General features: G+C 44.8%; 1 protein-coding gene across 2 annotated transcripts in view; it reads right to left on the bottom strand.

Moving 5' to 3' along the window:
• LRRC74A (leucine rich repeat containing 74A) overlaps positions 1-16,416 on the bottom strand; it is a 43,031-nt gene extending 26,615 nt beyond the window's left edge. The window contains exons 1-5 of one of the 2 annotated variants that reach the window (XM_025392630.1): positions 16,064-16,416; positions 14,212-14,340; positions 11,270-11,442; positions 6,367-6,474; positions 4,722-4,818 (exon numbers count right to left, since the gene is read on the bottom strand). In XM_025392630.1, the coding sequence (XP_025248415.1) occupies positions 4,722-4,818; positions 6,367-6,474; positions 11,270-11,442; positions 14,212-14,340; positions 16,064-16,100 (544 nt within the window). In that variant the 5' untranslated portion in view covers positions 16,101-16,416. The remainder of the gene's footprint in view (positions 1-4,721; positions 4,819-6,366; positions 6,475-11,269; positions 11,443-14,211; positions 14,341-16,063) is intronic. The other variant, XM_025392629.1, reaches the window with a different exon arrangement.
• Positions 16,417-18,082: the final 1,666 nt, after the last annotated feature.

Genomic DNA, 18,082 nt, shown 5'->3' with positions numbered 1-18,082 from the left:
TCAATAAGCTTTGTATCTCTACCACCTACATAGTGCTTGGCACATAACAGGTCCTTAATAAAGTGAGTGAACGAATGAATGAATGAATGCGTTCACTGGAACACAAATACTTGTTTGGCTGTGTCTGTTAGCAGTCCAATAAAGTGAGATAATAAGCTAGTCAATGCATAAAACGAGGTGATTAATTATTCAAATTCTTGTGTTTAAATCAGTGGTTACAGATGGTACAGAGCTGGTTGTAAGAGATTTATTTGTGAAATTTGAAAAAACACAGATTCCAAGATTTCTCCTGCTAAAGATTCTGATTTCACCAGACTGGGATAGGACTGGGCGATTTGTATTTTTACAAAGAGCTTTCTGTACTATGTTAACACATTATGTTAGGGGTCTTAGCCAATGCAACCAGAAAAATAATTAGGAGATATAAATATTAGAAAAGAAAAAACTATCATTATTTGCAGATATAGTCACCTATCTAAATAATTCTGTAAAATTAACTAACAAAATGTTAGAACTCATAAGATAATTTAATAAAGTGACTGGATATAGAATCAATGTATAAAAATAAATAGCTTTCAGACACACCAGTAATGACCAATTAGAAAATGTGATAGAAAAAACCATTCTGTTCACATAAGATAAAATAATAGAAGACCTAGAAATAAACCTAATATAAATAATGCAAGGCTTATAACAGAAGAAACTAAAACTTTACTCAAGAATATAAAAAGACCTGGGGCTGGCCACGGTGGCTCACACCTGTAATCCCAGTTACTTGGGAGGCTGAGGCAGGAGAATCACTTGAAACCAGGAAGCAGAGATTGTGGTGAGCCAAGATCGCACCATTGCACGCCAGCCTGGGAAACAAGAGTGAAACTCCTTCTCAAAAAAAAAAAAAAAAAAAAAAAAAAAAAAATATATATATATATATATATATATATATATAAAGACCTGCAGGAGTAGAGATAAACCATGTTCATAAATGAAGAGACTCAATATTGCGAATATGTCAGTTCTTTCATAAATTAATCTAGAATATTAAATGGAACCCCAACCAAAACCCCAACAGGTGTTTTTTTCTTCTTCTTTTTTTTTTCTTAAATAGAACTTGACAAAATGATTCTCAAATTCACCTGGAGGAGAAACTGAACAAGAATAGCCAAGATTACTATTACTTACAATACTAATAGCCAATATTGCAGAATTATTTTGAAGAAAAGATTCAAGATTACTTTGAAAAAAAGATTCAAGGTTACTTTGAAAAAAAGTAATGCCCACTCACATACAAAACATATTTATTGGCTGGGCACAGTGGCTCATGCCTGTAATCCCAGCACTTTGGGAGGCCGAGGCGGGTGGATCACTTGAGGTCAGGAGTTTGAGACCAGCCTGGCCAACATGGCAAAACTCTGTCTCTACTAAAAATACAAAAATTAGCTGGGCATGGCAGCAGCCACCTGTAATCCCAGCTACCCGGAATGCTGAGACAGGAGAATCACTTGAACCCAGGAGGCAGAGGTTGTAACGAGCTGAGATGGCACCACTGCGCTCCAGCCTCGGTGACAGAGGGAGACTCCATCTCAAAAACAAACAAACAAAAAATATTTATTATAAGATTTTATAACATATATTAAACAGTACATCATCTTTTTTTGTATTAGTCACAACATCTTATGTTATAATATGTGGTAATTATAATTTTAATATTCCAAACAAATATTAAGACAATGCAATGTTGACATGGAAATACATAAATAGATTAATGAAATGAAACAGAGAATCTAGAAGGAAACCTATATTTATAATGGGAGTTTAATACATGATAAAGATGATATTTTAAATTAATCATAAAAGGATGAATTACGACATTGAGATGCTGGACTACCTGGCTATCAGTTTTGGAAATAAAACATCTGATTTCTACCTCATGCCATGCACAAACAAGTATTGGATATATTAGAAAGCTGAGAGTAGAAACAACAACAACAAAAATTGAAAAAAATAAAGGAAAATATTGTTACCTAATTTTGTTTTCTTTTTATTTTTTACAGATGGGTCTTGCTATGTTGCCCAGGGGAGCCAGTCCTGGGCTCAAGCAATTCTCCGACCTCAGCCTCCTGAGTAAATGGGACTATCAGTGCGTGCCACCACTGCTGGTTCAGGAAAATATTTTTATAAACTTTGGGAAAGAGTTTTAAAGCAAGACTACAAAAATTAAATCCATAAAGGAAAAAGACTATAAAACTTGACATCAATAAAAGACACAAACTTTGCTACAAGAAAGTACCATAAACAGGCTGGGCATGGTGTCTCATGCCTGTAATTCCAGCACTTTGGGAGGCTGAGGCGGGCAGATCATGAGGTCAAGAGATCGAGACCATCCTGTCCAACATGGTGAAACCCCGTCTCTACTAAAAATACAAAAACTAGCCGGGCATGGTGGCACGCTAGTCCCAGCTACTCAGGAGGTTGAGGCAGGAGAACTGCTTGAACCCAGGAGGCGGGGTTGCAGTGAGTCCGGATCGAGCCACTGCACTCCAGCCTGGTGACAGAGCAAAACTCTGTCTCAAAAACAAAACAAAACAAAACAAAAAAAGAAAGTACCATAAATAAACCTGTATCTAACATTCTAACATTCAAGTATGAATACCTATAGTTTATGAAGAATGGCTAAAACTAAGTCATACTAACAACCCCATGCAACAACTGACATTTCATAGAAGAGAAAATAGAAGTGGAAGTGAGCATCTCAAAAGGTGTTCTATTTCAATAGTAATAGAATGTGTAACAGTAACAAAGAAAATAATAGCGAGGAACACATTGAATACTTATGTACTAGGTATAGTTCTGGGAGTTTTAGATTTTAATTCACTTAATATTCATAACAACCATCAGGTAATATAATTATCTTTAGTTTATGAATGAGAAAATGAGGCACAAAATGGTTAAAAAACTTGCCCAGTGTCAAAGCTGGGATTTGAACCCAAGCACTGTGACTTCTACACCCACACGCTTAACCATTTTGATTCACAAATAGCTTGCTATTTCCCTTCTGGGGAGAGTATAGGCAACAGTTCATTGGTAGAATTATAACCTGGCAGTCTTTTAAAAGGGAAATTTGGAAATCAATTGTTAAGTTCACAAAAATGGATACATCTTCATATTCAGTAATTGTGCTCCTGGGTGTCTATCTAGAAATACAAGAACATGTGCCTAAAAGATGCATGAACAAGAAAGTCCTTTAGGCCGGGCGCGGTGGCTCAAGCCTGTAATCCCAGCACTTTGGGAGGCCGAGACAGGTGGATCACGAGGTCAGGAGATCGAGACCATCCTGGCTAATACGGTGAAACCCCGTCTCTACTAAAAAATACAAAAAAAAAAAACTAGCCGGGCGCGGTGGCGGACGCCTGTAGTCCCAGCTACTCGGGAGGCTGAGGCAGGAGAATGGCGGGAACCCGGGAGGCGGAGCTTGCAGTGAGCTGAGATCCGGCCACTGCACTCCAGCCTGGGCGACAGAGCGAGACTCCGTCTCAAAAAAAAAAAAAAAAAAAGAAAGTCCTTTAAAACATTACTTGAAGGCAAAATTAGAAATGACTTTAATCTCCTTTCTCCCAAATAGGGGGGTGTTAAATAAACTGTACTATGTCCATAACTCAGAATACTAGCCAGCAGTTCAAGAGAATTAGATAAATCTATTTGTTTTGCCATAGAAAGAAATCCAGGATATATTTAGTGTAAAACAAGAGAAATTGGAGAATAATAACTGACCTGTAATAACATTTATGTTAAAAATACATGAACTAAGGCTGGGCACGGTGGCTTCTGCCTGTAATCCCACCACTTTGGGAGGCTGAGGCGGGAGGATTGCTCAAGCCCAGGAGTTTAAGACTAGCCTGGACAACATAGCGAGACTCCATCTTTATAAAGAAAAATACACAAACTTTATTTCTGTATTTTCTCCCTAGACACTCTTCAGATCTTCTCTGTATCTTAAGGGTTTTTCAGAGATATATTCCAGTGTAGATTCCTTTTTATATACCTTTCTTAGGAGTTACTTGAATTCCTGTATCTGCAAATTTATCAATTTAGGGAACATGTTAGCTGTTATTTGTTCAAATATTGCTGCTCATTCATTTCTTCTCCTTCTGGAAACTACTCATTCTTTTAATTCTTTTATCTTTTATATTCTCTATGTCTTTGTCTTTCTATGCTGCAAAGATAAAATGTTTTCCACTAATTCTACTCACTCATAACTAATGTGCCATTGAATTTATTTGTTGAGCCTTTAATATCAGTGACTATAAATTTTTCATTGTAAGAAAATCTTGGTGTGGAGAGGAGGAGAGGTATTTTTTTAAGTGATTTGTTCTTTTATGATTTTATTTTATGTTCTTAATCATATTAAACATAGTTTACGATTGGGTGCAAGATATCTCAGTTTGCTTATGGTTCCAGTTAATTAATAGTGCCCTATTCAGTTTGGGTGGTAAAGTATATGATAAATTATTGTTTATATATCATCTGTAATGTCAGATATGGATGATAAATGGCGGGGGTTAGGGGAGTGTGACTGGGAGGGTTTAACAGGCATAGATGCAGTATTCTGGTCTCCAAGACTAGAAGAACATGGTCTGGTTCAAAGAGACGTTGAATTATCTGTTTTTCCCCTCTTCCCTCCCTCTGATTCCCAGCGTCTTCTCCCTCCCTTTCCATGTGCTCACCTGAAAGCTCAAGGTTCCAGATGGAAGAACTATTTCTCTCGAAGAAATCTGAGATGATTCTGGCCCCCTCCAAACCAAGGTGATTGTTGGAAATATTCTAAAAGGCAAGAAGATACTTCGTTATGTAAAAAAGCTCACCAAAGGGCCCTCATGAACAAATGGTGTCTTTTGTGGTTTACTTGAGCCCTGTGCTGAGGGTGTAGGGTTGGGATGGGGAAGGATTAGGAGGAATAGGGTGGTGCCAAGGACGAAGAGAAGAGCAATAGGAAACCAGGCTCTAGAGCCGGCTTTTCCAGGGCCTGCCTGTGGGACCCGTGGGCTGGCTGGTCTCAGTGTTTTGAAGTTGGCTTCAAGGACTCCCTATTTTCCCAATTTAGCCTTGGTGCTTCAGATAAGCACGCTATTTTGTCTCTTTGTGTTAAAACCCAGAACAGCTTCATGTGGAGTGAAACAGTGAAAATTGAGTTCAGAGTGCAGAATTATTGTAAATTCCACTCATTGATTCGGGAAGTAAGAATTGTCCTTTTAAGCTAGTGGGTGGGACTTTATATAAAGTGGCCATTATGGTCTTAATTGGTTGTTTCCCCCTTTTCTTTGAATTTCTTTTTAAGATGGTAAAATAAGCATAACATGATTTACCATCTTTGCCGTTTTTCAGTGTCCAGTGCCGTGGTATTAAGCATATTCCCATTGTGTAACCATCACCACCAGCCATCTCTAGGCACATTGTCTTTCATGAAATTATTTCATGTCTTTACTTTCTTTAAGAAAGTTCGCTTTAAGGCAACTATGCAGAGCTACATTTATCAATTTTTTTTTTTTTTTGAAACAGAGTCTCACTCTGTCACCTAGGCTGGAGTGCAGTGGCGTCATCTCAGCTAACTGCAACCTCTGCCTCCAGGGTTCAAGCAATTCTCCTGCCTCAGCCTCCCGAGTAGCTGGGATTACAGGTGCACACCACCATGCACAGTTAACTTTTTATATTTTTAGTAGAGGCGGGGTTCCACCATGTTGGCCAGGCTGGTCTCGAACTCCTGACCTCAGGTGATCTGCCCACCTTGCCCTCCCAAAGTGTTGGGATTACAGGCGTGAGCCACCATGCCTGGCCACATTTATCATTTTTAAGGTCTTCTAAGTTCCAGACAGAAATGGGTTCTTTTTTTCTTTCTTTTTTTTTTTTTTTTTTTTGAGACGGAGTCTTACTCTTGTCGCCCAGGCTGGAGTGCAGTGGCGCGATCTCGGCTCACTGCAACCTCCACCTGCTGGGTTCAAGCCATTCTCCTGATTCAGCCTCCTGAGTAGCTGGGATTACAGGTGCCCACCACCATGCCCGGCTAATTTTTGTATTTTTAGTAGAGACGGGGTTTCACTATGTTGGCCAGGCTGGGCTCGAACTCCTGACCTCAGGTGATCCACCTGCCTCGGCCTCCCAAAGTGCTGGGATTGCAGGTGTGAGCCACCATGCCTGGCCATAAATTGTTTCTTAGGATTTTCTACAGCCATAGGAAACACAGCCTCTCACGTGTGACCCTCCTCCGAGAAGTCACGTGGGAAGGGCAGGGGCCGGCAGGGCCTCTGGCTTGTGTCCAGTGGGTTGTGAATCCCCAGGGATGATGGTAGGAGCCAGCACAGCGGGGCACAGTACCATCTCCTGGAGGTAGTAGTTCTCTTGTAGCATCTCCACCAGGCTCAAGACGCCCTCCTCCATGATGCAGTTGTCTTCCAGCTCCAGTTTGGTAACAGCCGTGTTGGACTTCAGCCAGCACAAGGGGAGGGAGAGAGACACAGAAGCGGTTGGTGACCCAGTCAGTTCTCTGCTTGCCCTGAGATGCAGGCTAGGAATTCTGAAGGCCTGGCAAGGGCGAAGAGACCAGAACAGGGGCCGAACCAACCCGTAGAGTTTTGCTAGGACAATACGCTGATTCTGGGAGAATTTAGAAAAGAATCCTGAAAGCAATTAAAACCCTGACAAGTCGGAGGCACAAGGATGAGCTAAACAGATTTTAACTATTGAGCCCTAAGGAGAAAGAACTGTGACCTACTCCAAGATTAAGGAAAACTTGATACATTGAATAAGGATATTTAAACATAAAGATTCTTGCAAGGAGGTCCTTTAAAGCATTGATTTTGCTTTCTTCAGAGGCCTTTCTTCTAATTTAGGCTTAAGTCTTATCTGGTACACTCTTTTAAATTCATATTTATTTATTTATTAATTATTATTTTTTGAGATGCGGTCTATGTTGCCCAGGCTGATCTCAAACCCATGGGCTCAAGTGAGCCTCCTGCCTTAGCCTCCCAAGTAGCTGGAATTACAGACGTGAGCCACCACACCTGGCTCTGGTACTCTTTTTAATAGGAGGTGACCTCAAGTCTGTTTGGAAGGAATTGGACATATAAATCTTCGGTGAATATCTAGATCCAAGCTAGTCGCATTTCTTTTTTTTTTTTTTTTGAAATAGAGTGATTTCTCTGTCGCCCAGGATGGAGTGCAGTGGCATGATCTCAGCTCACTGCAACCTCTGCTTCCCGGGTTCAAGCAATCCTCCCTGCCTCAGCCTCCTGAGTAGCTGGGATTACAGGTGCCCACCACCACACTTGGCTAATTTTTGTATTTTTTTAGTAGAGACAAGGTTTCACCATGTTCGCCAGGCTTGTCTTGAACTCCTGACCTCAGGTGATCCACCCCCCTTGGCCTCCCAAAGAGGTGGGATTACAGGCATGAGCCACCGCGACCGGCCACTAGTCTGCATTTCAATGAGGGGCAAGAGGAGAGAGAGGAAAGGACTCGCATTGCAGCATGAAGGACTGGGGTTAGCTCTAATCAGAAATTCGATCTTCCCTTCCCCACCTTGTTCCCAATACACACAGGTACAGAGAACAGACAGAGGTTTGGATTTGAGCATTTTCAAGTCCCACTAAGGAGCAAGAGAAGTAGCAAGTGGAAGGCGTGTTAATGCTGGTCCTCCCCAACCCTCTCCCCTGGAAAAGGAAAATGTGATAGTACAAGCTATTGCAATGCGGGATGGTTCACCCCCGGGCTTCCTGAAATGTCTTCTGGTCTCAGCTCTCTGGGCTGGGCAAAATTCAATTGCCTTGAGTTGTGCTCAAAGGCGAGGGAGATGGCTCAGGGGGCCTCCCAGTCTAGGTGCTATTTAGCAGTGTCTAGAAACATCAGTTGAATCACCACTGCCAGATTCATACTGGCGACCAGCACATTCTAGGGGGAAGCAGGAGGCCCAGTTCCCAAATCCATCCACGTTTATTCCACACAGGCCAGTGTCTATTTGTCACTCTCTGTGTTCACTGCTGGTGAAACAAGGATTAACAGAGAACATTCCCATTCTCACCCCACCTGCTGCCCCCACATACAAGGGCACGGTAATGGGCCGTCAAGGGATACACGCAAGGATGAAATACTATCCCTGCTATTAGGCTGCTCCTAATCTAAGCCAGGGAAACACAAATACGTGAAAAGTTAATCAGTACAAAGAGCAAATAGAAGTTCAGTCCACCAGAATGTCACGATGATTACTTGTCAAATGAATGATACAGAGAATGGGGGAAGAAGAAACTCCTCCCAAACAGAAACTGCCGTTACTAAGAAACAAGTGGTCCAAGTCCCAAGAGGATGTCATTATGGTCCATGTTTTTCCCCCGAAGCTCCTGAGGTAATGGTGCATTCCTAACGCTTCATTAATCAGCCTTTCCACCACTGACAAATCTCAAGACGGCTTTGTTCTTTCTCCGCCCCTTTCTTCCCATCCCCGGAAAACAGTGCAATCTCACATTTCCTGTCACTTCTTAAAGTGCATATGCTAAATGCAAATGCCGTTATATCTTTCAGAAAGAATGAGTGTGTTGGGGAAAGTGAAGAAAAATAAGACCATGTATTCTAGGAATACACCGTTCAATGCCAACTGGGGGCTAGGCACTCAAAACGAACAGCAACACACAAGCTTATCCCTCTTATCGTACAAGGAACTTACATTCTAACAATGATTACAGTAGTCCACCCCATCCTTGGGGGAAAACATCAAGACTGCTGGTAAATGCCTGAAACCAAAGATAGTACCAAATCCTAAATATACTATGCTTTTTTCCTATACATACTTACCCATGATAAAGTTTAATTCACAAATTAGGCACAATAAGATGTTAACAATAACTAATAATAAAATAGAACAATTATTATAATATACTATCATAAAAGTAATATTGCCAGGGCACCGTGGCTCATGCCTGTAATCCCAGCACTTTGGGAGGCCAAGTGGGGAGGATCACTTGAGGCCAAAATTTCAAGACCAGCCTGGCCAACATAGTGAAACCCTGTCTCTACTAAAAATACAAAAAATTAGCCAGGCGTGGTGGCGCGCACCTGTAATCCCACCTACTCGGGAGGCTGAGGCAAGAGAATCACTTGAACCTGGGAGGTAGAAGTTGCAGTGAGCTCAGATCATGACCCTGCACTCCAGCCTGGGAGACAGAGCGATACTGTCTCTCAAAAAAAAATAAAAGTGATGTGTATGTGGCATATCTCTCTCTTGTTCTCTCTCAAAATACCTTATTGTACTGTAAGAACAACTGAAACTGTAGACAGTGAAACTGTGGATAAGGGTGGACTACTGTACCTTCTAGCAACCAACAATGACAGTGTATTTCCAGGCTTTTTGGAGCTCACCATGTATTTCATAACTGAATAGATATGGACCCACAGAATTGCCTTCCTCATTTATCAGTCTCTCAGATGTCTGCATCATTGAACTTGGCCTACTCAGTCTTCCTGCAGCTTGTCTTTGGCTGTCTCTACCATTCTGTAGCTTCTCCTGTCTCTCAGTCACTCATCCTCTATTGAATTTACTGACTCCTTTTCTTCTTTCAGCTCCTTTATAAATAACATTTTTAAAGAATTCTTTCTCAGTCCTGAAACTGTCCCTATAAACTTTAAAAAATTGATCAGGGAAGAAGGGAGGGGAGAAACAGAAATCAGCCCAGCTTGCAGCACACACAGCATTGGTCATGAGGTCAGCTGCTCTCTGACCCCTTCCTCAGAGTTGTTTGCTGCCTGTTGCCCTAGAATCACATAGACTCTGTTACAGGATCATAGTTCCTTTTCACTGCTCTACAGATAACATCGCAAGCATTGTGAAATGTTAAGTTTTCCATCTGAGATGCTGGTGAAACTATACTGACATCAGCTGGTCTGAAGGACCCCAAGAGAAGCTGACTCACCAAAGCATGCAGCTGCTACCTCCTGATGATTTCATCCCCCTTGTCCCAACCAATCAATGACCCTAATTTTTCAGTCCCTTGTCCTCCAAGATCCCCTTAAAAACTGTTGGCCAGGCCCGGTCCAGTGGCTTATGCCTGTAATCCCAGCAGTTTAGGATGCTGAGGTGGGTGGACTGCCTGAACCCAGGGGTTTGAGACCAGCCTGGGCAACACAGCAAGCCTCCTTCTCCACTAAAAACACAAAAATTAGCTGGGTGCAGTAGTGAACACCTGTGGTCCTAGATAATCAAGAGGCTGAGGCAGGAGGATCACTTAAGCTCAGGAGGTCAAAGCTGCAGTGAGCCATGATCATGCCACTGCATTCCAGACTGGGTAATAGAGAAAACCTGTCTCAAACAAACAACTCTAGACCAGAACTCCTTAGGGAAATGGATGGAAGCGTTCCTTTCATTTCCTTGCTTGGCCACCCTGTGATCATTAAACTCTTTGGTGCAAACTCTGCTGTTTCAATGCATTGGTCCTTATTGCACAGTGAGCATATGAACCTGGTGGTCCTGTAAGTACTCTTTATTTTTCTCTGTTAATTCTTTCCATGGATAATTTAACTATTACCAATTTTAAATGTCACCTCTAAAGACACATCTACCTCTCTATGTTACTGAGCTGTTGTAGAATGGAATTTTCTGTTTACTTTTCTAAGTGAACAAACAGTGTTGTGCTGACATGCAGTTGTTAGGTTTTCTGTTTTTCTGTGATGGGAGTCAGTTTTGTGTGTAAGTCAGTTATAATTATATAAAGTCATGCTGAACTCAAGGTCAAGTCCTTGTTTGGTTATACCAAGCTGAGAGATAACACTGTTTCTGTGGGAAAACTTGATCTATTCTACAGCACTAATGTTGCACAAGGCAGACATTGAATGGAATGGGTCAGTAGTAAACCCATTTATAGCACAGGTGAGCTTTGGAATGGAGACCCAGGCTGGCATTTTGTTGGTGCTCTTACATTGATCATTGGGCCTGGTCACTTTTCTGGCCCCAGGGGCTGGTGCCTTTGCTTCCTGAACAGTAAAGAGTATATAGACGTCTATTTTTTTCTCCCCAAAGTCTCTGCAAGGAGCATAGACTTCTAAGGCCCAGGTTGCTAGCAGCCTCCTACCAGGAGCTAAATAAATCATTTGGCAGCCAAGCAGAACCCAGGGCAGTGTGGGCATAAAGGTCCCTATTTAGGCTCCATAGGAGGGGCCCTCTGAATCTGGGGCCTACCACTCTGCCAACCCTCCACCTCCACGAGGTTTCATGAGCCCCCGCTAGCATGCTCACCACCAGGGCTATAGCAATAGCCTTGGTACCCCTGGGGCCCAGGCCGTGGTGGTTGAGGTTCACGTAGGACTCCTCCATGTTCCGAATGAAGTAGGAGACAGGCACTACACCCACCAGTTTGCAGGCCTCCAGGTACAGCTCCTTTTGTCCAGTGGTGAAAAATTTCTCATTATCTGCAGAGAAAGATGGGCTGAAGTAGGATTTCTCTTCCACCTTTGCCTTCTCTCCCCTCTAGCCCCAGGTCACATTCACTCATGCCTAGACTGTCCTCTGCCAGAGGATCTCTCCCTGTGGGTATGTGCTAAGAAGCCAGCTCCTGTCTGGGACATCAGTCCATGGTGGGAGAGGGAGACTCTAACTCCAGAAAGTCCCAGATGAATGTTTTCCTTTGGGTAGGAGATGAGGCCCATGGTTTTAGGCCAGAAGCTTTCCTAGAAGTGAGCAGTGTGCTTCACCCCACCTGCCCAGGTTGGCCACATCCAGTGACTGGTCAAGGACATAGAAGGCCCAAGCCCTCTTGCCCACCTTTGGACAACTCTGAAAGGTTAAAAGCAGATGACTTTTGATGGCTGATGGAGTCTCCATTTCACTTTTAATTTCACCACCACTATCACAAGGTTGTGAGTCATGAAAAAAGCTTCACCAAAGACTAATAGAGGCACCGACATTTAAAAAGCCCAACTAGGACAGGGTGGACCTCTCAAAATGGCAAACCAGTGAATATGGAAAGACCTCCACATCAGCGAGAAATAAGCACGCTTGCATGTGAATGGTCTTTCTTCTTTCAAAAGTTTGCATGTCATTTTCCTTATAAAAAGGACTGTCATCCTTGCTTTATCGACGACAAACCTAGCCTCAAATAACACACAGTTGGTCAGTGCTAAAACCAGCTAGCAGAAGTAGGGACTGCACCTTTCCATTCTAACCCCTGGGGGCGTTTATTCCTTAGGCTTTAGGCCAGCCTGGCCCGTGGTCACTGGGCATCAGGCCTCCCTGGATTCTGGGTGCCCCACAGCTGTGTCCTCATTAGGCAAGTCCAGCCTATGGCAGGGCTTCCTGGAGCCAGCTGGCCTCTACGTCTGCATCTGTTTTTCCTTTGGATCCCAGGGCCTTTGGCCAACCCCCTCCCCGCCCAAACAATCTAAGGCTGACAATGGGAACTTTGTTGGTAAAAGGACAAGTGCTTTACAGGGAAGCTGATTTTGCAAGCACAACTACAAAGCAGACTTCTTTTTGGGATGCTTGTACAGCAGCACTTCTCAACCTCAGCACTGCAGGTATTCTGGGGTGGATAATTCTGTTCTGAGGGCTGTCCTGTACATAGTAGGGTGTTTAGTAGGATCCCTGGCATGGAACCACAAGATGCCAGTAGCAACCGCCTACCCCCTAGTTTGCCCAATGTCCCCTTGGTGCAAAATTGCTTCCAGGTGGGAACCACTGTTGTAGAGAAAAACAGCTCATGGCATGTGAGCAAACCAGGCTCATCTCCCCCTCTTCTCTAGACTCACAGCCAGCACTGCTCCCAGCTGGCCCATTTCCCGTGCCCTCCCTGCTCATTCCCAGTGTCTCAGCAACCACAGCAGGGGCACCAGGAGCCAGGGCTGCTGAGCCCCGAGTTTCCCTTCAGGACAGAGTTTTTGGTGCCAAATTCAGCCATTAGAGGTTCCTGTTGGCCAAAGCAGGGAAGGTAACCCCCAGTTTTGTCCCTGGGACTAATTCTGCTGGGTTTGATGCTGACCTTTTCTAGCTGTGTTCCCTATTGTTATGTTTTATGGGCAGCTAGAGGCAGTGTTAGCACTTGCTGCAGTCAGGGGAAGAGGTAGGGGGAATGAAACAGAAACAGGACCCTTTGGCCAAACATCCAGTGTTGTCCTTTGCTACCTTCTCCAACCAGGTGAATGAAGTTGGGTGTTGGAAGCAATGTTAGCAACAGACTTGAAGTGGACAAGAAGCCAGAAAAAGAGCAACAAGCTGCCTGGGGGACAGTGGGGAGGAGGTCTGCGTGGAAGGGTGAAGATGTATGTTGACCATGGTGGAGAGGATTATAAACTGACTTGATGCAGATGAACTTCACAGTTTAATTTGGCAGAATTGGCCTTCCTCCATCTCTGCTGCCTGTGAATCACTGCCCAGCAGCCAGCTGCAAGGCCACAGGAGAGGAAGGGTGACTGGACTAGCCTTGGCCTGGGAAGTTTGAGGCTGGCCCTGTCAGATGGAACCAGTGTCATTCTCCCCTTGCTTCACAAGTGTTCTCTTTTGATGCTTCCCTTCTTGGGGAAGCTGGGAGGAGAGAGGGTGGAGGTGTTGTTTGCATTAACAGAGTCTTTGTTTCAGCTCAGCCGGTCCCCATACCCAGGCATGCTTAGATTTATCAAGAAAAGTAGGGGAAACCAGAGCTCTAAGGTGAGTATGGAAAAGTCACTGGGATGCAAGATAGGCCACAGAGACACTCCAGGGGCCTGGAATATGGAATACAGAAGGCAGGACCATCAGAGTGAGTCAAACACGGGATCAGCCAATATGCTGGGCAAACTCCCATTGTCCCTGGGCAATGCCTATGATCTCTTTAAGGCCCAGTTCTTCTTCTGTTAAAAGTGGGCAATGATGTCTACCTTCTAGGACTATTGCAAAGATTGCATAGGATGCCCATGTGGAAATATTTAGATCAGAAAACCCTGTTTGTGTATTGATTCAGCTTTTAACAACCTGATATGAGGGTACTGCTCCTGAGGCAGGTGACAAGCGTGGGAAGCTGAAGCTGCTGTCCCCGGGCAGCCTGGAGGAGGACTCCAGGCAAAATCGAGCACAGGCCTTTCTGCCACATTTCCTCCACAGGTCGTCCGCAGGGCAGACTCTGGAGTGAGATGACAGCTCCTGGAAACCAGATTTCTCCAGCTTCTGAGGAGAAGCTGCCCTGACCGCCCCCAAATGCCCATGCTCACCTTCAATCTCCAGGTCTGTTTCCGAATTCTCCCGGGCTGGTTTCACTTTTTCTACAGTTGGCGGGGGTTCGGCCTCACAGTAGAGCGTTTTATCACTGCTCTGTGGTACTAGCTCAGTTTCAGTCTCATCTGGAAGAAAAAAACTCATCTCCTTGATGCCAGGAATAAAACCTGCTGGCCTCTCCAGTAAAGCCTGCCGCTACCGCCCCTGTCTCTGCTCCCTTCCTCTGAGTCCCAGGTCCTCAAGGTGCCAAGCCCTGCCAGGGCAAGTCCGCTCTACAAACCTGCCTTCCCCATTAGCGCTCTCTGACTGCTGGGTCCATGGGGGCTTGTGAAACCAACTCCCTTCTGCTCCCTGGAGACTGGCTGCTCCTGCCCGCTTCCCTGTCTGAGGCCTGCCTTGGAGATCAGCTCCTTGCTCACACTTTCCCTTTCTTATGTGTTTGGGTGGGTTTTGAGGTGTGCTGGCACTCTTTCAGGTGAGAGGTTGGGTCCCGATACATAGGCTTCCTTATTGTCAGGCACAAATGGTGCCAGGGAGTATAAGGGGCAGGGCGGGCCAGGGCAGGTGGCAACTTAGGTCAAATAGAAAATAAAATGGACCAGGAGCAGTTCCAGAGAGCAAGAGAAGGAAGGGTGACTGGGTTAGCCTTGGCCTGGGAAGTTTGAGGCTGGCCCTGTCAGATGGAACCAGTGTCATTCTCCCCTTGCTTCACAAGTGTTCTCTTTTGATGCTTCCCTTCTTGGGGAAACTGGGAGGAGAGAGGGTGAAGGTGTTGTTTGCATTAACAGAGTCTTTGTTTCAACTCAGCCAGTCCCGATACCCAGGCATGGGTAAGAATTTGACTTACCTTCTCTTCCTTCCAATCTAACATTGATTTGTGATCAGGAAAGGAGGGGCTTGAAAATCTCCCTTGGGTTGAAATGAATTACTATGATTAATTCACAGTGATGAATTAATCATATTACTGGGAACAGAGCTTCCCTCACACCAGTCCTCTACACTTGCTAGATGTGGTTTTACCACCTCTGGGCCATTGACCTGGGATCAGCCATAGGCTTGTGGAAGCCACACATAAAATCCAGAGCTCAATTCTCAGGCATCAGCAGGACTCAGTAGATTCAAGAAGCCACACTATGCCTCTGAATGACGTGTCAGAATTTAGCCAACCCACTCATTGGGTGGGCTGAGCGTTTGTGGCAGGGGTCACAAGTTTTGACCACCCAGATTCTAGGATGGTGGGGTTCCTAATGAGTCCATGTTCTTTCTTAATCCTTGTCCATAGACCCAGGTTCCAACATTTATCTCCCAGCCTGTCTGGGATACACAGTGCAGGTAGCAGTAGCCTGGTAGTTAGAAGACAGACAGCAGCTTGGCTGCCAAACTGCTGAGTGCCTTAGAAAAGTGATGAATTTCTAAGTCTTAATTTCCTTGTTAAACAATTTAGAATTCCATACAACCAGTAGGATGCTGGTAAATATTTAACAATTGATTCTCCAGGAAAAAAAAAAAAAAAAAACACCAAAAATATCCTGATTTATAGTGTTAGCCAATTCATGTGGTGTAAATATTCCCAATGTGGCTGATTTCAAACTATAAATATGGTATCAACCAGCCCACACAATACAAATTAAAGCTGGCTGGAGCCAGTATGACATAGTTCTAGCATAGCACTGTAGCCAACTCTTCCTGTTTGCCAAGCCCTGAACCCAAGTCAGTATAACACATCATCCCACTTCTAGAGGGTCCCAGGTGAGGAAAGAAGTGGGCTTCAGGGTCCCGTGATCACTAGGTGTTGTACTGAGGCAGCGGGGATGGGCCTGAGTGGTGAGAGATGGGATGCCCTTTCACCTTCTGTCTCAGGCTGAAGAGGCTTGTCATTGTCCATGGTGCCAGGACCCTCTTGAGGGCAGCTGCCAACTTCTTGCCACCTCTTGACTGCTTCCCTAAGAAGCACACCTGTCCATTCGCCTCTGTCTCAAACTTTGTGAACTTCTCTCATGAGGGGGCATCCCAGGGGAGCCTGCAGTTATCCTTCCCTCCCAGCAAGCCCTGGGAAGAGTGGGCTTTGATGGAAATTGGATGTGCATGAATTTGACCCCAACTCTGTCTGGGAGAGGTAGCTACTTCTCCAGCTCATCCGGGAGAGTGGGACTGCTGTATTGCTGGGAGTCCTGTCAAAAGGATGCCCACCCCCCTGTGACTTTGTGACTCAGGAGCCACTTTCATTTCATCTTCAACATTCCGTGACCTCATGCAGTCATTGTGATTCACATGGTGGACCTGGCAACAGCAGGCCTCCCGCCTTCTGGCAGGCACCTGTTCTCATATGTCCACTGGGGCCAAGCCCAGGCTTGGCTGTGAGTGCTCAGGTGCTGTGCGGGGGGCCTCTCAGTGGTGTTGTATTTCCCTCTGAGTCAGGACCCAACCCAAGCCCCTTAATTAGGGGACTGTGAAGAGCCGCCATCATGTTCTTCTCGCAAGAGAGCTGTGCTTCAGGTAGGAAGTATTTCAGTGGTGGGTGAAGTCGGTTTCCTTCTGCCCAGCTCTTCTTCCTTTTTTCTTTTTCCCATGGGAGAGCATCTCAACCTCGGAGCTGAAGATCAAAAGCAAAGCACAATGAACATATGTCCTATCACTATAGTTTGTTGCAGCCAAAGCATTGTTAAATCCAAACTACGGGGCTGCCTACCTTGAGACTGTTCAACCAGCATTCCCACACTCGGCCATTCTCACGTGTGTTGGAGTTGAAGTCCAGTTGCAGTTTGGTGTCAGGAGAATCTGGAGGCGCATTTGTTCTTTCTTGATAAGTTTTCAGGACATCAACGGTCAGGTCAGTGACTGGAGGGCTTGAGGATGTGAAAATTCCTTTTTCTTTCCTTTTTTTTTTTTTTTTTTTTTGCTACTCAGAATGAGGAAGATCTAGAAATTTGTGCAAGGAAAACATTAGAACCGTGGATCAAAATAAATACGTATGCCTGAGATGTTACTTATTCCTTCGAGCATTCACGCTGAGAAATACTTATTGAGTCTCTATTATGCACGGGCGCTAAAATAGGCACCACTGTGGGGAAGGGATGCAGACATGATGAAGACAGGACCCTTTTAAGGCATGTGCAATGCATGATAGAAATTGACAAGGCCACACTAGGGTAAGGGTCCTGGGCAAATACTTTTGGCAGAGTTCTTGCTCATATAAACAATTTGAGTCACCCTAAGTCAGCATGTCAGCACCATTCTGGTGGCCCAATCTCATGTGGTCCTTCTAAAGAAATACCAAACAGGCCAGGGGGATGATCAGTTCCTAGGATGATCAGGTAGACATGAGTCCACCAGTGATCCTCAGGGCATCTGGCTGATCCACACTATTGCAGAGGATAAGGAAGCATTAACTGGGAGAAAGAGGGATCAGAGGGCATGTGTGTCCTGGTCTAGGGTTCTCGGTGCTCTACTTGGAGGGCACCATCTCGTCTCAGGTACTGAAGGGTGAGTGAGAAAATCTAGAGGTAGGTGCTCCAACTAAGCCACTGGACAGAGGCGCCATCAGCCTGGGTCTAACAGCAGCAGGGAAACTGAGAAGGGTCTTTGGGGAAATGTGCTGGGAGTTCAGGGAGGGTGAGGCTTCTTCACATTGGGGAACTTTCTTGGGCTCTGGACAAGTAGAGTCTGGGGAAAAGGCATTTCCAGGAGGTCAGGATGAAGGAAGGCAGCAGATCTCCAGGTAGGAGTGTAGGCTGTGAAGAGGAGTAGCGGAACAGGAGGCCACCAGGGCCAGAGCAGCTTCAGGGAGAGATCCGAATGCAATTAAAAGGCAATAGGGAGACATTGAAGAGTTTTGAACAGGAGAGTGACATCATCAGAGATTTTCTT

Source organism: Theropithecus gelada, chromosome 7b, assembly GCF_003255815.1.
Source record: "Theropithecus gelada isolate Dixy chromosome 7b, Tgel_1.0, whole genome shotgun sequence".
In the NCBI taxonomy this organism is placed as follows: Eukaryota; Metazoa; Chordata; class Mammalia; order Primates; family Cercopithecidae; genus Theropithecus; species Theropithecus gelada.
Note: the sequence above shows the minus strand (reverse complement) of the source record. Positions and strands in the feature narration are given on the sequence as shown.